This window comes from Cnephaeus nilssonii, assembly GCF_951640355.1.
Source record: "Cnephaeus nilssonii genome assembly, chromosome: 6".
NCBI classification, from domain to species: Eukaryota; Metazoa; Chordata; class Mammalia; order Chiroptera; family Vespertilionidae; genus Cnephaeus; species Cnephaeus nilssonii.
In genome coordinates, this window is record NC_137077.1 from 90,659,243 (window position 1) to 90,680,599 (window position 21,357).

Here is a 21,357-nt window from a genome sequence, read left to right on the forward strand (position 1 = left end):
GAGGGGAGGGGGAAGGGGGAGAGATCAACCAAAGGACTCGTATTCATGCATATAAGCATAACCACTGGACACAGACACTAGGGGGGTGAAAGCACGAGCGAGGGGGGTTGGGGGGGGCAATGAAGGGATAAGGACACATATGTAATACCTTAATCAATGAAGAAAAAATATGTATTAAAAAAAGTGAAAAAAATAAATAAAAAAAATAAACCATGTCAATAATTACATTATATGAAAAATGGACTAAACACTCCACAATCAAAAGACGACGTCAGACTAGATTTCAAGACCCAATCACATGCTGGCTACAAGAAAGACGGCTCAAAGTAAAAGAAATAAAAGATATACCATGTAAATAGTATTAAGAGAGCTGAAGTGGCCTGACTGGCATGGCTCAGTGGTTGAACTTCATCCTATGAACCAGGAGGTCACAGTTCTATTCCCGGTCAGGGCACATGCCTGGGTTGTGGGGTCGATCCCCTGGGGGGTGAGGGGGGTATACAGGAGGCAGCTGATCAATGATTCTCTTTCATCACTGACATTTCTATCGCTTTCTCCCTCTCCCTTCCTCTATAAAATCAATAAAAATATATTTTAAAAAAAGAGAGAGCTGAAGTAGCTATACTTTTCATTGTAAATCCTTCTGCACAATATAACTTAAAAAAACACACACACACACAAAAAAAAACTCTGTATAACTCTTTTAATAGGAGATAAAACTTCTACCCTAACCGGTTTGGCTCAGTGGATAGAGCGTCGGCTTGCGGACTGAAAGGTCCCAGGTTCGATTCCGGTCAAGGGCACATACCTTGGTTGCAGGCACATCCCCAGTAGGAGGTGTGCAGGAGGCAGCTGATCGATGTTTCTCTCTCATCGATGTTTCTAACTCTCTATCCTTCTCCCTTCCTCTCTGTAAAAAATCAATAAAATATATATTTTTTTAAAAACTTCTACTCACTGCCAATCATGAGGGAAAGTGACAAGGATAAAAGTAAAGAGAAAAAGAAATAAATGACCATCTTAATTTAGCTTTATACATAGAGGTTATCGCCTATATGATGGGATTTTATTATGTGTTATAATTGAAATGCCTATTTGAAATCCTATCTCCTCAGGTGTTGAAGGAAAATAAATTGCAGACCTATCTATGAAATATAATTTTTTTAAAAATCTTAAATCACCATCTAGATTTTCAAACAGAAAGAGCTAGGTAAAATTATTTAAATGGGGTTGAAGTTTTAAACTAGTTAAATTGGTTTTTATTTATTTTATTTCTTCTACTGTGTAGAAGCAGCCTACAGGCAAAGGTCAGGTAATGGTTGAAGGCCACAGATTTACTCTGGCATGAGCACTAGGAGATCCAGGGGACGGGACGGCCATAAATCCAAACCCACGCATTTAAATTGGTTTTGAAATGCAAAGTTAAATAATATTTAAAGGTACTTTGAATTTTTTTTAACTGAAGAGTATATTGTCCAAATCTTTCATATTTAATATTTTAAACAAACATGGTCCCTTATGATTAATGATAAACATAGATTTCTACTATGCAAAGACTAAATCAGCTAGGGGTGAGGAGAAATTTAGACTACTATCTGCTATGCACCTCTTCTTCTGGCAGCATCTTTCTCCGACCATCCTTTACAGGAAATCCACTTCCAAAGTCTTTTGAGGAAATATCAGCTCCATACTCTACAATAACATCTTCTTCAATGCTGCTCACCAGCCGCCAAAATTCCTTTTCTACTAGTTCTGTGGGAACCATCTACACAAGGAAAACAAAGATTATATATTACTAACTCACTATAACCAGAATCCACTATAACATTAATACACAGATCAAGTTTAACACAAACCCATGATAAAAAAAAAACACAACCTTATTCTGTCCAAGAGCTGAAAACACTGGGTCCTAGCCTTTTCCACTGAGGATAAGGGAAAAACAAAAGACAACTTAAATGTCCAGAAAAACATAGTGAACTTGAACTGCCTTTTTTTGCAAGCTGCTTCCTAAGAAGACTAAAGATGACCTAAGACATCTAAGAGGAAAAAGGAAAAACAAAAATCAAGGCTTAATTTTAAGAGCTTTGGCAAATTTTTTTACAGGGATTTTTAAAAACCCAAGATCCCGCCTAGCCAATGTGGCTCATTGGTTGACCGTCAACTCAGGAACCAAGAGGTCACAGTTCGATTCCCAGTCAGGGTACAGACCTGGGTTGCGGCCTCAATCCCCGGGGGCCGGGGGGGGGGGCCTCATGCAAGGAGGCAGCATTGATGTTTCTATCTCTCTATTCCTCTCCCTTCCTCTCTCTCTAAAAATCAATAATAACATTTTTTAAAAAGCCCAAGATTCCCTGGGAAAAGAAGCAGACCTTATATTACAAATAACTAAACAAAAGCAACAACTACCACATACTTCATGCTTTTCTATAAAAGATTACTCACAGAGGGCTAGTAAACAATTTTATGATCAAGTATTTTTCTTAACAGGTGAGTGCACACTGCCACATTAGTGAGTGAAAGAAACTGAAACAGATGCCAGGCCCCTAGTCTTTAGATGTGGTGGTCTATCAACTTTTACATGCTGTCCCTGTTTTCTACAAAATAACATAAATAGAAAGCAAACCAAAAGCTTTGGACTTCAGACCTTCCCAAACTGACTAAATATAGATACTCACATGGACTGGCATATTGAAATAGTCAGACTTAAAATTATCTGCCATCTCTCCAAAGCTCTGAAGTGTATACTCTCGTACAGCCTGTTCAAATCCAAAGGCTTCTCGAGGTTTATTACATTCCTAGGAAGAAAAAATATCTGAGATTAACTCACTGAAACAGAACTGAACAAAGTATTATGGTTCTCTGATACTACCTTCTTTGATCATTTCCCTAGGTAAAGCTAATCCAATCAACCAAAACAAAACAAGTGTTAATTACTTTCGATATGGAATTAGGAGACAATGTTCTAGAACCTCTCCTGCATTTTTTGCAGACTTCCAGTGGGAAATTGGAAATAAGACACATTTAAACTTTGGAGTGTGGCACTATGACAAACACCAATAGGACTGACTACTCATTTGCATCAAGCCTAGGGATGCCTATCATTCTCAGTATATTAGTGCCTCTAGCTGTAGAGAATATAAATGTTCATGGAGGAAGGAGATGACAGATAAAGGTGTATCCACTGGATTGTTAGAATATCTAGCTAGAAGAATGTTTTTTTCACACTATCAATCATCATTACAAATATCTTCACACAAATACTCAGCGTAGAACTGCTTCTGAATCTTCTAACCTATTTGAGATATATAAGTAATAATTCAATGTCATAAAAGACCTCTGAATACATCTATATACATCTAGCCAACTCCTTTCTTTCAATATCCTATCATATTTTGTTAAAATAAGTAAACAGACTAAGCATTTCATGACAATGACATCATTATAATCTTTCAATAAGAAAATTTATACAATCAAATCAAAATTTAAACAAGCTAATAGTTTATTTGATAGTATGAAAACTGAATGCATAATACCTAAGTTTTGGAGTTTCATGTCTGATGGGGTTTTTTTTGTTGTTGTTGTTTTTTAATTTAAAAAAGAAAAATATCCCTAGCTGGTTTGGCTCACTGGACAGAGCGTCTGCCTGTGGACTGAAGAGTCCTAGGTTTGATTCCAGTCAAGGGCACATGCCCGGGTTGTGGGCTCAATTCCCAGTAGGGGGCATGCAAGAGGCAGCCGATCAATGTTTCTGTCTCATCAGTGATGTTTCTCTCTCTCTCCTTCTCCCTGCCTCTCTGAAATCAATGAAAAAATATAAATTTTAAAAATAAATAAGAAGAAAAATATAGTATCATACTAAGCGAAATAAGCCAGTCAGAGAAAAACAAGTATCACATAATCTCACTCACATGTGGAATCTAATGAACAAAGTAAACTGAACAAAATAGATCCAGATACAAAGAAGCATGGAATAGACTGGAATCTCAGAGTGGGTGAGTGGGGAAGAGATCAAACAAAGAACTTGTATGCATATATGTATAACCTATGGACACAGATAATAGGGTGGTAAAAGCCTTGGGCGAGGGACGGGAGCGGGCTAGAAGGGGTCAATGGGGGAAAAAGAGGGACCTATGTAATACTTTCAACAATGTTTGAGTTGCCTTGTACCCATGGTGTGGGGAAGGGGGTTTACGATATCTGAATCCAGCCTACCACCAGGAATGCTCAGGACCTACTCAAGAAGGCAAATAATCCCTTCCACCAATATTTACAGAGTAAAACAAGATTATTGTTAGAGTAATAAATTTGACAGTAAAATAGTAGTCAAGTTTTCAGGCAAATTTAAATTGGCTAGTTGAAACAAGTGAATATTCTAGAAAAATTAATTGTACCAGACAAAAAGGTGTTCCTAAAGAGTCAACTAAAATTTTTATTGGTACTTCATCTCATGATAAAAGTGTGCACCATATAATGAACCTAAAACAGTAATATTATAGTGCAAAAAATTAAAATTTAAAAGCCATCAAGAATACATTATAAAATTTTCAAAAGCCTCCTAACATTTAAATCAAAAAAGGAGGGGATAGTAGAGGAATATCATGTAAGGGAAAATATCCTGTAAGTAAATTACATCTAGAAAATTAATACTTTAGAAAATTAATTGTAAGGCTAAAAGCAAGACACCCATGAAAAACATACAAGGTGACAAAACAAGCCAGAGGAAAATCATTTGGGCAAAAATTGAAAAAGGATCCCCAGTCAAATTTATAGAAAATATTCCTTTATTAACCTTTGGTCGAGAATATGTTTGTATATTTTCAGAAAACAACTCCGAGACCATGTGGATTCCAGCAAGAGAGGAATCGACAGGACTACTCCAGCCATGAAGACAGAAGAGAAGCAGTCCAGAGACGGAAGACGCTGATGTGGCCTTCCCATACTAGCAGTTAGCAGCTGTGCATCACTGCAGATTGCCCAGGACCAAACCGGACAGAGTCGGACCTGCATTGCCACCATTTGTCCACCATCCAGAACTGAAATGTCGGTGCTGACATGTACGCATGGGGAACTGTTGGACATTGAAATTGGGTCTCGAGGGAACTGTTGGCCCAGAAAGAAACTCACTACACACTGATTCATTTGCCTGTCACCATAACCATTATTGCTTGTCTCATTTTCGGTTCTTATAAGTGTATTTCTAATGGCACATGATCTCACTCATCTAGGGGAAATAATGAACAACATAGACTGATGAACAAGAACAGACCCAGAAACAAGTAGGCATGGATCGGACTGTCGGGCCTCAGGGGGAGGGTAGGGAAGGGTGGGGGTAAAGGGGGAGATCAACCAAAGGACTTGCGTGCAGGCATATGAGCCTGGCCAGCGGTGAAGGACAACAGGGGGGTGGGGGCATGTGTGGGGAGGGGTGTGGGATGGGAATGGGGGGACGAGGACAAATGTGTGATACCTTAATCAATAAAGAAATTTTAAAAAAAATAAATAAAGATTAAAATAAAATAAAATAAATAAATAAATAAAAATAATTAAATAAAATAAATAAGTAAAATAAAAAATTAAATTAAATATAAAATAAAATAAAATAGAAAACAAAATAACCTACATCCTTTCTTTATTTTTGTTGTTTTCCAGGAATATGAAAATTCTGAGCAAAAGTCTCATTCATTTGCACCAATAAACAGAACTGTTAAACCATAGTCAGTAAAAAAAACTTTGCAAAGCAAGCTGTCACATTACAATTTTTACAGTTCAATTCAATCTCTCTCTTTAAAAATTCTGGAGATTTTAAACAGTAAAGAACAAAAACAGAGTGGAAGAAGCTTTGGGGAATGTGTTTACAGTAAAGAACAAAAACAGAGTGGAAGAAGCTTTGGGGAATGTGTTTACTGAAAATTTCTCTCCCAATGGCATTTCTAAGTTTAAAAACAATCCTTAGCCCTAACCGGTTTGGCTCAGTGGATGGAGCGTCGACCTGCGGACTCAAGGGTCCCAGGTTCGATTCCGGTCAAGGGCATGTACCTTGGTTGCAGACACATCCCCAGTAGGGGGTGTGCAGGAGGCAGATGATTGATGTTTCTGTCTCATCGATGTTTCTAACTCTCTATCCCTCTCCCTTCCTCTCTGTAAAAAAAAAAATCAATAAAATATATATATATTTTTTTAAATCTGTAAATTGTACCTCAGCAACGCATTTAGGACACCTCCAATCTCCTTTGGGCACATCAGGTAGTGGGGGAATTAAACAAAATGTATGATAGCTGTCATCACATCCATCACACAAAAGCAATTTATCTTCATTATTTCCTCGACCACAAAACATACAAACATAGAGATCAACCTGTTAAAAAATGAAGTAAAATAAAAGTCTATTTTCTTTTAATAAGTAATATTAAATTTTTACCAGGAACTCCTTAATTGAAACAAAATAATGTACAATAAAAAGTAAATACAACTTAAATCCTGAATATTTAAATAACTGTTCTTAGCTTTTCATAAAACGTCCTAAACTTCCTGAGCTTCTATAGGAAAGTTAATAAGAGTATATTAAGTTATTAGAATAAAGAAAGACTATAAATCTAGGGTACTTGAAAGTCAACTTATAGAAATAAAATATACCATGTCATCCTTCCTATAAACAAATACTGTTACAGAATGAATACTGAGCACTGTCTATAATACAGCTCAAGGATTTACAGATTCATATACATTCTCTTACTCACAAGTCTACGAGTTAGGGGAACAGTCTATGTATATGGAACAAGGTAAGATTAGCATTACATAACCAAAGCTGCAACTTCAGGTTCACCATTAACTCTTCTAACCAAATTAATTAACTAAATGGCATGCTAAGATACTAGAGCAAGGTAAAAAGTACAAAACTAAATAAAAGTAAATCCTTTCCCTCCTGACACATCTCAGAACACTTACAAAGTTAACAGAGAGAGTTCCTTTCCGTTGTCTCATTTGCATGTTAAATGCGTCTGACCTGTTGGTAACTTTTCGTCTTCGGGAGACCTCATCTTAAAATAAAAATAGTTATATAATAATAGCAAAAACTAATGTTGAGAGCTTACTCTGGACCAGACACTATTTAAAATTATTTTAAAAGTATTTAAATTAGTTAAAATCTCACAACACTATGAGGTAAAAAACTATTATCCCCCATTGAAGATAAAGAAACTGAAGTACAGAGAAGTTACATAACTTGCCCAAAATCACACAGCCAGTCAATGGCAGATTGGGATTCCAATCCAGGCAATCAAACTCTAGAGATTTTAACTACTAATTCTATACTGACTATATGAAGTACTTATCAGGGACTAATTTGTGACTAGTTTTATGATCACTGCCAGGTAATACAATTATTAAAAGAATGGAAACGATAATCAAAATGCTTAATTCTTAAAACATTATAATGTATTAAGTCCTATCACACTGAACTTTTTGAGAGTGATCCTCCAGAGTTCAGTCCACATTCTGAATTATGAGTTAATTAATAATATCACAAAATGCATACTTAATATGATTTGTGATTATAGTATTTCATTAAATTCTTACACATTAAAAATAGATCCAATGCAATCTTTGTTAAATTGAGTTTTAAAACTGACACGTACCTACAGGTAAAGATGGAATTTGATGTTTGCATTAGTAATTTTACTAATTAAAACTTTCAAACATGTTAAGGTGAGATTAACAGGCTTTCCTCAAACAAAGAAGTATAAAATATATCATGACTTACAGAAAAATATCAAAATTATAGTTAGAATATAAGTCATAAGTTCTCCCCACTATATTTTGATACTAAAGGCCAGAGAACTCTCTATTTCTCTTTGAATTTAAAAGTTACAAGACTTAGATCACCAGGTGAGAACCATTAATTTCACCATTCTCTCATAAACTAGCCTTTAGAAACTACAATAAATCTCTGTACCACATATTAAAATATAGAGGAGGAAAATTTCTCTCCCAAAATATTATAAAAATTCAACCTAATATGGCTCCTCACACCTTAAATGACTTCTCTAGGAACCAAGTTGCAAGTTTACAAGTCTTAGGAAAATCCCAAGGCAGACTGCAATTCAAATATCATTTGAATCTTGCTATAACCACACTGTTATACCTTATTTCTTTTCATGACCAAGCAACAGATTTTTACCTTCTTTATCTTTTGCTCCCATTGCCAGGCCCACGACCTTAGGCCCAGCCCCAAAAATTCGAAGTTTCTTCAGTTCTGTGTTTCTATTCACGTCTCCAGATTCTGACTAAAAATAAAAAATAAGACATGTTAGTCTAGTTATTCTGTCTATTCTGATTCATCATTTCTTATCAAAGAAATAAAGTTTCAAGGTCCTCTTCAAATATGAAGAAAAAAATTATTTAATTTCTTCTCTAAATCCAATCACTGCCTCATTACAACAGTTAAGCACTCTCCATCAAAACACTATTCAAGCCGAAACCGGTTTGGCTCAATGGATAGAGCGTCGGCCTGCGGACCGAAAGGTCCCAGGTTCGATTCTGGTCAAGGGCATGTACATTGGTTGCGGGCACATCCCCGGTAGGGGGTGTGCAGGAGGCAGCTGGTCGTTGTTTCTCTCTCATCGATGTTTCTAGCTCTCTATCCCTCTCCCTTCCTCTCTGTAAAAAATCAATAAAAATATATTTAAAAAAAAAAAAAAACCACTATTCAAGCCCTAACCGGTTTGGCTCAGTGGATAGAGCGCCGGCCTGCGGACTCAAGGGTCCCAGGTTTGATTCCGGTCAAGGGCATGTACCTTGGTTGCAGGCACATCCTCAGTGGGGGGTGTGCAGGAGGCAACTGATCGATGTTTCTAACTCTCTATCCCTCTCCCTTCCTCTCCGTAAAAAATCAATAAAATACATTTTTTTAAAAAACACACTATGCAACACCCAGATTCCTTTCCACAAAAGAAAATCTTTCATAAAAGCACAGTTGTCAATTAGGTTCTGTCCACAGACAGACAGTAGTGGTAATAACTGGTTATAATATAGATAATAACTCCATAGTAAACCTCACTTCTAACTTGCTAATGAACACCAACTTTGATTAGGAAGCAAAATGCCCACCCCAACAGATGAAGATAATTGTTGTAAGCCAATTATGTCAATGCCATTTCTCTTTGTTGGTGATGACCTAGCTAGGGATGGGAATGTTATCTTGGTTTAACCAACAAGACAAGGAAAATCTACTGAAAGCCTCTGGGAAAGATTTTCATCCTATATAATAAAAGCCTAATATACAAATTGTCCCTTCGGGCAGTCGTTCCACCAGGAGACCAGGAGTTCAAACACTCACTATGATGTGCACTGACCACCAGGGGGCAGTACGGAACATAGCGGGGGTTGGCAACACAGTGCTGGCAGCAGGCGACAGTGGAGGAGCTGCCGGCCCAGATTAGCCCTGATGAAAGCAGGATTGTGGCGGGATGGTGGAGCAGGTTAGCAGGCGGCGCGCCAGGCCAAGGCGGGTGCGAGCAGGTGCCAAATCACCCTGCCAATCGCTCACAGATGGCGACCAGAGGTGGCGTCAGTGGGGGGCCCGGCCCCCAGCCCCAACCAATCGTCCCACAGGTGGGATGGTGGAGCAAGTAAGGGGGCGGCGCCAGGCCAAGGCAGGGTGCCAGGCGGGGTGCAGGGCTGAGAGGCTGAGAGTGCGAGCTGGGGCTACAAGACTGGGGGCGCGGGCTGGGGCCAGATCTCCATAGGCCACCCCCAAGGGACCCCACCCGTGCACAATTTCATGCACCGAGCCTCTAGTCTCCTAATAAAAAAGAAAGCTTCTCAAAGAGTAAGCCTTTTTGCCCCAACTTCCTTTCCTACTGCTAGGAGACTCAGGCTGGTGAAAGCATGGTGCTGGACTATACAGCAGCCACACTGCAATCAGGAGGAGATATATCATCCATACACTGAAGAAAGCAAAGCAGAAAGATGGAAAGAGGCTGGGCCCTTGAAGATAATGGGCAGTTGCTGTTATCAATCCTAGAACTACCTATATCTCTGAAAATATTATATGAGAAATATGTCCTTATGTGAAAACTGTGTTTTTAAAGTTTAAGCTACTATCGTTTGGTATTCTAGTACTTGAAGGAGAGCATCCTGGCAACACTGCCGTTACACCTTGAATTTAGATGAGCCATAATCTCTGAATGGACACTAAGTAAATAATCAAAATTAATTTAAAATATACTTAGTCAAGGTCAGCCGGCATGGTTCAATGGTTGAGTGTTGACCTATGAACCAGGAGGTTAAGGTTCAATTCCTGCTCAGGGCACATGCCCGAGTTGGGGGTTCAATCCCCAGTGGGGGGTGTGCAGGAGGCAGCCAATCAATGGTTCTCTCTCATCATTGATGTTTCTATCTCTCTCTCCCTCTCCCTTCCTCTCTAAAATCAATAAAAAATAAATATTTAAATATCACATGATCCCACTCATTTGTGGAATATAAGGAACATAAACTGATGAACTAAAATAGATCCAGAGACAGAGAAGCATCGAACAGACCATCCACCCTCAGAGGGAAGGTGTGGGGGGGGGATCAACCAAAGGACTTGTATGCATGCATATAAGCAGAACCCCTGGACACAATGACGGCATGTGCTTGGGGAGTTGGGGGGGACAACGACCAGGGAGAGGCCAATGGGGGGAAAAGGAGACATACATAATACTTTAAACAAATAATTTTTAAAAAAGATAATCTCACTCTTAAAAAAACTTTTCTGTAAAATAAACTGCAAGTATTAGGTAATTAATTAATTAATTAAAATATACTTATCTAATAAAAAATAAACCAGGATATACTACAGACTCCTTTATAAATCTATGGCTACACAACAGCTGTCATATGCAGATCAGACTAATAAAGGATCATATAAGAATCAAACCAAACAAATGGCATTTCCAAAATTTATCTTTTAACTTTAGTAAACTGATTTGGTTATACTTATCAGCTTATACAGTTAATCCAATGTTAAATACAACACTACACATCCTTTACCCCTACTAAAGCAAAGTATCCTATCTAATAAAGAGGAAATATGCTAATTGACTGTCACACCATCGCAAAGCTGGCAGTTCCCATAGCCAATAAGGAGGCAATAAGCTAATTTACTGTCACACCCTCAAAGATGGCGGTGCCCACAGCCACAAGATGGTGGCGCCCAGTCCCCTCAGCCCCCCAGCCGCCCAGGGCCGGCAAGCCTCAGATGGCGGCTGCCTGAGACTCAGGTAACCAGGGCCGGCCGAGGCTTTCACTGCCAGCAGTGGCAGCAGCAGAGGTGTCATGGGGCATCGCCTTCCCCTGATTGCCAGGTGGCCTCCTGCCCCTGAGGGCTCCCGGACTGTGAGAGGGGGCAGGCCGGGCTGAGGGACCACCCCGCCAGTGCATGAATTTTCATGCACCGGGCCTCTAGTACATAATAATAAAAGCTAGCAGTATGTGCCATATCAAAATATTTTACTCAGTTAATCCTAACAACAATCTTTATGGATAGGCAATACAGTTCCAAAAAGCAGAAATTAAAAAAAAAAATTACCTGATCTTCTTGGAATAAAACAATTGAAATAACAAAATTAAAATCGAAAGGCCCTTCCACCTGGAATTTAACTTTCTATGAAAAAAATGACAACTTTTTTAAATGATAATGAAAAGGCTATATATCAGAATCTCTGGAACAAATTAAAGCAGTGATCACAGGGAACTTTATAGTCTTAAACATATCAATCAAAACAAAAGAATAAAAATAAAAGAATTAAATTACCAACGGAAAATGCTAGGAAAAGAACTACAACAAAAACCAAAAGAACTCTGTGATATTAGATTAGAAGTGGAATTATCAGTATGAACTAAAAATATAAAGTCACAATGTCTTTAAAATTTACTTCCCAGCCCTGACCACTAAAAGAGCCTATAAATAACGTATCCTAGTAGGAACAAACACACTTTGTGCTCAGATTTTGGTTTCTAAATACCATTTCCCAATAAAATTACACAGGATCCTTTGGATAAATGGCTGATTCCAGGTCTAAAGCTGGCAAGAAGACCAGCCTTTTCTGTGCTTAAATAAGTGCTCAAAAACAGATGGAAACATGGTCAAAAGGACATCATGAATCAGCTTAAAGATGCTCCCATTAGCCAAATTTGAAACAAGATATAAAAGGGCCCAACTAGTGTGGCTCAGTGATTGAGCGTCAACCTGTGAATTAGGAGGTCACGGTTCCATTCCCGGTCAGGGCACATGCCTGGGTTTTGGGCTCGATCCCCAGTGGGGGGGTTGGGGAGAGGGAGGTATGCAGGAGGTGGCCAATCAATGATTCTCTTTCATCACTAATGTTTTTATCTCTCTCTCCCCCTCTCCCTCCCTCTCTAAAATCAAGAAAAATATTTTTTTAAATATATTTTATTGATTTTTTACAGAGAGAAAGGGACAGGGAGAGTTAGAAACATTGATGAGAGAGAAACATCAATTAGCTGCCTCCTGCACACCCCCCATTGGGGATGTGCCCGCAACCAAGGTACATGCCCTTGACCGGAATCGAACCTGGGACCCTTCAGTCCGCAGGCCGACGCTCTATTCACTGAGCCAAACTGGTCAGGGCGGAAAATATTTATTTTTATAAAACAAATAAAAGGTTATAATATAAGACATGTATCAAAAAAAATCATGACCTACAGTGATATAAAAGAGGGACAGTCATGGTTCCAAAGGTATAAAAATTCTCAAAATGTAGATTTAATATATACATTTTACTGTATGAAAAACATAGCTCAAGAAAAAGTATGGGTTGTTCTTTAAAGAAAAAGGATAATAAATATACAAGGAATGACAGAACTAGAAAACCATCCATTTTGCAACCACCAATATAGTAACTAATTCAAGCAAAGATTATCAATGAATGTTAAGATTATTGGATAAATCATAACTGGAAAAGAGGTCATTCACACCTTCTCATGATTTACTCTTTTTATTATAAAGAGAATAAGCACTTTTAAATGGAGAAATCTGGCTCAAACTTAGTGTCACCAATAATGGAACTTATTGGCATAAAGGGCTTCATTCTCCTGTGTAAAGGTGTTAAGAACTTGCTAATTCTTGCCCTAGCCAGTTTGGCTCACTGGATAGAGCAATCGGCTGGGGACTGAAGGGTCCTGAGTTCAATTCCAGTCAAGGGCACATGCTGGGGTTGCGGGCTCGAGCCCCAGTGGGCGGCGTACAGGAGGCAGCCAATCAATGATTCTCTCTCATCATTGATGTTTCTATCTCTCCCTCTCCCTTCCTCTCTGAAATAAAAGTATTTTTTAAAAAATAATAATTTGCTAATTCTTGGTAAGACAAATAGTAATTTCAGCTTTCAAGTAACACACGTAGAGCAAGCATGTCAAACTCACGGCCCACAACAAATACTTTTGGGGCCCAGCCAATATAACAGCATGAAAGAAACATTTTAATAAAAATTTTGGCCCTAACCGGTTTGGCTCAGTGGATAGAGTGTCGGCCTGAAGGATCCCAGGTTCAATTCCGGTCAAGGGCAAGTACCTTGGTTGTAGGCACATCCCCAGTAGGGGTGTGCAGGAGGCAGGTGATCAATGTTTCTCTCTCATCGATATTTCTAACTCTCTATCCCTTCCTCTCTAAAAAAAATCAATAAAATATATTTTTTTAAATTTTTGTAACTTAATTTTTACAATATCCTGCTATACGTAATTATTAATAACAAACTACAACATTCACTAATGTTTGATTACTATAATCGTGTTGCATTCATTTCCCTTGAGCACCTTATGCGAAGGCGCACCATTTCTCTCCACTAATCCTAACAGTGAATATTTTAGCAGCCGATTGCCACGTCATTAGTCTTGGACTTATTTGTTTGGAGTGTGCAACAGGAAATATTTCGCTTTTGGAGAATAAGATAAATAGGTTTATTTGCGTTACACTTATTAATTTATGCAGTTATTCAGTGTCTGGTAAGTTAACGTTCAAGAAAAAAATTAATTTTTATTAAAGTGTTCTATCATTTTATGGTAACAATTACTCATTTATTTCAGCCCTTTGAATTCAGCATGTCTCTATCGAAATAAACCTACATTTCTATGGAAAGTGAAGTTTTTGGTTTTTTGCAGCCCACATAAACTTAAACCTTGTTTATTTGGCCCATGTTAGCCTTTGAGTTTGACATGCTTGCTCTAGAGTCACAGATGAAAAAACAATTAGAGTATAGACCTGGCTGGTTGTTCAGTGGTTAGACCACCAGTCTGCATACCAAAGGATCTCAGTTCAATTCGATTCCTGGTGAAGGGCTCACACCTGGGTTGCAACAAATCCATGGGTCTCTCTCACATTGATGTTTCTCTCTCTCTCTTCCTCCCACTCCCTCCCTTCCATTTTCTCTAAAAAATCAATGGGAAAAATATCCATGGAAAAAAATATCCTCAGGTGAGGATTAAAAACAACAACAACAATTAGAGTATGGCAAGTGATGTGATAGAGGTAAGAAAGGGGAGTAAGATAACTTTCATAATTTGTTTCTCGTTTGAGAGACTACTGGATGACTGTGCTTATCAATGTCACCAGGATAGAAAATATTAAAGAAAAAACAGATTTAGAAAAGATGATAATGTTTGAGATGTACTGAATTTAGCATACCTGAGCTGTGGTCAACAAGGAGCACATGTACACACGTACACACGTGTGCGGGCACACACACACACACGCACATGTGCACACACACCCTCGAGACATATTCAGGATTCCTCAGTGTATAGGTGTTAATTGAAATCACAGGGCAGATGAGATCACATGGGAGAATCAAGCTAGGAAAGGACTAAAAATAGCATGTAAAGAGCAAAGAGAGAAGCCCTAGCCAGTGTGCTAAGTAGTTAGAGCATTAGCTGGTGCACCAAAGGGTCATGGGTTCGATTCCCCAATCAAGGGCACATTCCTACCTACGTTGCAGGTTCACTCCCCACCCCGGAGGCAACCAGTCGATGTGTCTCTCTCAGATGGATGTTGTTTGTTTCGAGAGAGCGCTCTTTCTCTCTCTCTCTCTCTCTCTCTCTCTCTCTCTCTCTCTCTCTCTCCTTCTCCTCCTCCTCCTCCTCTCTCCCTCCCTCCCTCCCTTCCACTGTCTCTGAAAAGCAATAGAAAAAGTATCCTCAAGTGAGGATTAACCCCCCGCCAAAAAAGGGAGGGCAGAGAAGATATTACAAAGATAACTGAAAAGTGATCAGAGTGAAGAGGAAAACCAAGAGGTGTCACAGAAGTCAAAGAAAAATAAAATTAATCAAATTTCAAGGAGAGGAATCAACTACCATATTAAATGTATACATGACCAGAGATGAAGTAGAATAAGAAATGAAAACAGGCCTCTGCATTTGACAATTACTAACTCAGTGGTAACTTGGACAGTGCAGTTTCAGCAAACTTACTTGGCTCAAGTCAATCAATTACAAAATATAAAAATTAAACAGATATTGAGGAAAGTGAAACAATATACACTATTTTTTCAAGAAACTTGTCCCTGAAGAGTCAATAAGTAAAGCACTATCTACAAAGACAGTTTTTGTTTTTAAGATGATAGAGATTTGAACACATATATAGCAGACAAGGAGGCAGAAGAGAAAGAATTCACGACTGATATACTGAAATCACTAAAAAAAGCTAAAAAGAATGGAAGTAGAATATCCTTAGAGAGAAAGGTACACTTTGCCCATACAGACAGGCAAAGATTAAAAATAAATACCAACAGTTTTGTGCATGGAGCAAGGAGTTAAGAGTTCTATCAGAAAGCCTTTTTCTTTCTTACTGAGAAAGAAAACTAGATATGAGGCAGACTGACAATATCCTCTATACTAATAAAAGGGTAGTATGCTAATTAGACCAGACATCTTCCAGACGACCTTCCAGACGTCCTTCCTGACAAAGCCAGGCCGGGCAAAGCCGCCCGCCCGCGGTCCCAGGTGCCAGCGCCAGCAGCCCAGGAGACGGAGAAAAGCCACCCGCCCCGCGGTCCCGGGCGCCTGCAGCTGGCCTGGGCGAAGTCGCCCACCCATGGTCCCCTGTGGCTGTGGACTTCCCGGGTGAAGCCGGTCCAGGTCCTGGGTGCCTGTGGCCAGCCAGAGGAAGGGAAGCTCGGGTCCCAGGTGCCTGCAGCCGGCCAGAAGAGGGAATCCTGGATCCCGGGTGCGGGGCCGAGGCAGAGGCAGTTAGGGGCGATCACGCAGGCAGAGGTGGTTAGGGACGGTCAGGCAGGTGAGCAGTTAGGAGCCAGCAGTCCCGGATTGCTAGAGGCATGTCCGACTGCCGGTTTAGGCCCGATCCCTGTGGACATCCCTCGAGGGGTCCCGGATTGGAGAGGGTGCAGGCCAGGCTGAAGGACCCCCCCCACCCACACTGTGCAAGAATTTTGTGCACCAGGCCTCCAGTATATAACAAAAGGCTAATATGCAAATTGTCCCCTCAACCAGGAGTTCGACAGGTAGTTCAACCAGGGGGTGGGGCCAGCCCACCAACCGCCTGCGGCCCCTCCCCCCAGCCGGCCCCACCCCTGATCGGGCCCCCCCATGCCAATCGGGGCAGACCAGCTGGACCCCACCTGTGCACAAATTCGTGCACCGGGCCTCTAGCAGTAATAATAAATTATTTTAAGAAATTCTTAATTGCAAACCCTGAACTGGTTCTAGTTTCCACCTGGTATCAACCAATGTGACTCTAATGACAATTATTACAATGGGTAAAAGCATTCTATGTAGTCCCTATCTTATATCAAGAAAGGCATTTTAAAAGTAAGCAGAACTTTTTCATGGTTTTAGAAGAAATATCAAAAGGGATTTCATCACAAGCTGGCAATTGATTAGATGGGCAGAGCCACCGGGGGCAACTCTTCAGAGTTGAGTCATCATGATAACAAGATTACTCTTTAAGTGTTTCAGATCTTAAAATAAATCAGGACCCCAAAGTGATCAGAACTTCTGCTATCAATCATAGCAATAAAAATCACTTAATTACTAAACCAGAGTTTACTAATCTATAATGGGGCTATCACCTTCCAACAAATTTCCATTTAATTCATATTCCCATCCAAGACAACTATCTTTCTACTATCAAAATACCCAAGACACTTAATTGATTACATCAGGAGGTTATTTAATAAGCATAAACTCAGAACAATGGAAGGAGACATGGTATGAAAGAGAGATGTCCCCTGAGCTCTAAAAAAGCAGGATAAAGTATCACTAGCCTGCCTCTACAGTGACAAGACTCCTTACCACCTAGATAGTGTCTCTTGACACAGTGTCTCTTGTCGTGACCTATCTTCCTTCTGATTCCCGCTTTCAGTGTAAACCATTCCTATCCTTTCAACACATTATTTTTTAGATATGTTCAAGTCAATGATTAGATCCAGGTAAGCTGTATTTTGATCTACTTTTATGTTTAATTTAAATGGACCACATCTCAAGAGTTCTAAGGGTACCTCACTGTCCCAGCTTACTGACTTGTCTTTAACAAAAACCTTAAAAAAGACAACTCTGGGGCTCTGGCCAGTTGGCTCGATTCCCAGTCGGGGCACATACCTAGATTGCGGGTTTGATCCCCGGTTGGAGCGCATACAGGAGGCAACCAATCAATGTTTCTCCCTTGCTCTTTCTCTAAAAATCAATAAAAACATATCCTCGGGTGAGAATTCTAAAAAAACATACAACTTTTGGGACCACCGAGAAATGGGAATAGTAAGGAAGAGCAGACCAAAAGAAATTAGGGCACTTCTCTGATGCATCCATTAGGCTTTGAAATTATTTTAGGTTACAAGAACAGTATAGAAGTTACACTGGAATGATCAAGACACTAAGAAACTTATATTCTGGTTCTTAAAGGAATGACAAGTGAAATACAAGACCACTCTTTCCTACTCCTCTCATTTCTGCTAACCATCATCAGCATGTCTGGAAAATTGACCCTACAATATCCAGAGTCACCCTCTGATTTGCCATCCTGTCCAAAACTATTCAAAAATTACCAAAAATCAAATCAGACTGAATTTTATAATTTCTTCCCCATTCATCTCAAAAGTAATTTAAAGATAGGTCTATTTAAATTTTAATGAATAACAATATTTGAATGACCTCCCATAACCAGATGCACCGTTATGCATTTAAAATTCCTGTTAAAAATGGCCCATGGAAATGGATACCTGAGACTTGACACGTCTTGTTCTCTTTGGCAGAATATTCATTCTTGTGCCCGGCTCTGGGGAAGTTTGGACTTCAGTGCCAAGAACCTCAGGCTCCACTTTTTCCTTAAGATCTAAATTAGGCATTTGTACACCCTAAAGAATCAGAGCACAGAAAGAGAGCAGATTCACTGATAAAAGATCCGATTTGAGACTCAAGAAAAATAGTAAATTTCCAATAAATCCCTAATACTACATGAAACAAGTTGACAATTCTCCCACCAAATTGATCTATAGATTTAAGATAATCTCTATTCAAATTCTAGCAGGCTTTTGTAGAAATTGAGAAGCTGATCCTAAAATTTATCTGGAAATGCAAAGTGTTTAGAAATCATGGAAAAAAGGAACAAAGTTTGAGGACTTACACTACTAGGTATCAAAATTTACCATAAATTTTAATAACCAATGTCATCCAATAAATTCAATAAAAAAGAAAAGAAAATGTAAAAAGAATGTACTAAAAAGCTTTAGTACTCAAGACAACATAGTATTGGTGTTAGGGTAAACAAATAGATCAAAGAACAAAACAGAGACCAGAAATAAACCCACATATTTAAAGTCAATTGATTTTCAACAAAGGTGCCAAAGGAAATCAATGGGTAAAGGGTAGTCTTTTAAACAAATGGTGCTAGTACAACTCGATATTCATACACCCGGTGCCAATCAAAAAAACGTATATACCTTTACCTTATACTGTAAACAAAAAGAATTCAAAATGGATCAAAGACCTCAACAAAAGGCTAAAACTAGTAAGTCTAGATGAAAATAAAGAAGAAAATCTTTGTGGTCTTGGGTCAAGAAAAGATTTCTTAGTTATAACAGAAATACCATCCACAAACAGGGAGAGAAAAAAGTTGACAAATTACTCTTCAAATAGACACCATTATAAAATGAAAAGATAAACTACAGACGACAATAAAATATTTGTAAAATCATTTTCTGAAAAAGAACTTGTATCTAGAACTCAGAACAAGTATAAGATGAGAAACAACCCAATAAAAAATATCTCAACAGACACTTCATAAAGGAAAATATACAGATGCAGAACACTATTAGTCATTAGAGAAATGAAAATGAAAATCACAAGATACCACTACACACCCACTAAAATGGCTATAAGCAAAAAAACTGACAATACCAACTGCTGGCAAAGACATGGAGAAACTGGAAGCCTCTACATTACTGGTGCGAATGTAAAATGGTTCAGCCACTTTGGAAAACTGTTTGGCGGTTTCTTAAAAAGTTAAACATAAACTTACCATATAACCCAGCAATTCCATTCCTAGATATCCACCCAAGAGAAATGAAAACATATGTCCACATAAAGACTTGTACTTGATTTCACAGCATTATTCATAATAACCATAAACTGGAAAGAACCCAACTGTCCATCAACTAGTACATGGATAAACAAATGTGGTATAACCATCTATCATTCAACCATAAAAAGAAATGAAGTACTAATACATGCTAAAGCATGGATGAACCTTAAAAACATTAGTCTAAGTGAAAGAAGCCAAACACAAAATCATATTGTATGATGCCATCTAGGTGAAATTTCTACAAAAGGCAAAACTATAGAGTCAAAAAATAGGTCAGGAATTGTCTTAGGTTTGGAGGTAGAAGCAGGAACCAACTATAAATGAACACAAAGGAACTTTTTGGGCTGATGGAAGTGTTCTAAAACTAGATTGTGCTGTATAATTCATTAAAGCTTACTGAGTACCTACAATGAGTGAATTCTATGATATGTAAATTACACCTCAATAAAGCTGTTAAAAAATACATAAAACAAAGAGGAGGAATTTGTCCTAGCCGGTTTGGCTCAGTGGATAGAGAATCAGCCTCAGGACTGAAGGGTCCCGGGTTCGATTCCTAGTCAGAGCACATGCCCGGGTTGCGTGCTCAATCCCCAGTAAGGGGCCTACAGGAGGTAGCCATGAGTCTCTCTCATCATTGATATTTCAATCTCTCTCTCTCCCTCTCCCTTGCTCTCTGAAATCAATAAAAAAAAAATTTTTTTTTTAAAAAAGAGAAATTTTCAAAAAGTGTAACGGACTTTATTTTAAATAAGAAAAACAGCCCTCATTCCCATTAGCTGATTTTTAAACTACACCTTGCTCCCCAAAATCCTGGTACATGGAGAAATCTTTTTCAACTTTCTATGCACAGTCAACTGCTAACTTATGGTGAACACAGTCTAAAGTTTGTACATAGCAGACTGGCTTTATCTACTCAAAAAAAAAAATAAATAAAGTTATGCATCTCACCATAAGGCTGACACCAGACTGGAAAAGCTCATATGGGTAGAGAATTCTTTCATAGTGTGACTTCAAAAGAGACCCAGTTCCTTTTCCTGGGAGATATCCCAAGCGGCTACCCACTTTAGACCATTTCTTTTCTTTTGTGACCATTTCAAAACCTCCTTTGCTGGCAACAATCTGAAAAGAAAATAAAAATTATTTAGGGAAAGAAAGTAGATTCGTGTACTCTGACTCTACATCATACTTGCTAAATACAAAAATTATTCTGAGCCTAGAGTTCAAATTCCCTTTCAATAAATATTTGGCAAAACTGCCGACACCGGTTTGGCTCAGTGGATAAAGCGTCGGTCTGCGGACTGGAAGGTCCCAGGTTCGATTCCGGTCAAGGGCATGTACATTGGTTGCGGGCACATCCCCTGGTGGGGGGTGTGCAGGAGGCAGCTGGTCGATGTTTCTCTCTCATCGATGTTTCTAGCTCTCTATCCCTCTCCCTTCCTCTCTGTGAAAAATCAATAAAATATATTTAAAAAAATATATTTGGCAAAACTAAAACTTGTCAACATTTAAAGTATGGAATGAGAAGATTATTTTTGGAAGTTTTAAACTTTATTATTTAATTAATGTTATTGTACCTACCTTAAATGAACCAGGCATTCAAAAACATTTAATGAATTTACACTTTGTATATTATATACCTTGAGAAAACTAAGCACATATATGTACTCCTTATCCTCAAGGACCTCAAAATATAAGAGTTAAATACAGACCAAAAATAGACATGAGAATAAATATTATATAGAAACATAATCCCTGAAATTAGAAAATGT

The 21,357-nt window shown here is 38.7% G+C and overlaps 1 protein-coding gene across 3 annotated transcripts in view; it reads right to left on the minus strand.

Moving 5' to 3' along the window:
* The window catches only part of KDM5A (lysine demethylase 5A), a 115,962-nt gene that overhangs the window by 75,774 nt on the left and 18,831 nt on the right, over positions 1-21,357 (minus strand). For 2 of the 3 annotated variants that reach the window (XM_079773953.1, XM_079773951.1), the window contains exons 4-10: positions 20,537-20,707; positions 18,228-18,362; positions 8,180-8,285; positions 6,949-7,040; positions 6,200-6,358; positions 2,679-2,798; positions 1,607-1,765 (exon numbers count right to left, since the gene is read on the minus strand). In XM_079773953.1, the coding sequence (XP_079630079.1) occupies positions 1,607-1,765; positions 2,679-2,798; positions 6,200-6,358; positions 6,949-7,040; positions 8,180-8,285; positions 18,228-18,362; positions 20,537-20,707 (942 nt within the window). The remainder of the gene's footprint in view (positions 1-1,606; positions 1,766-2,678; positions 2,799-6,199; positions 6,359-6,948; positions 7,041-8,179; positions 8,286-18,227; positions 18,363-20,536; positions 20,708-21,357) is intronic. The other variant, XM_079773952.1, reaches the window with a different exon arrangement.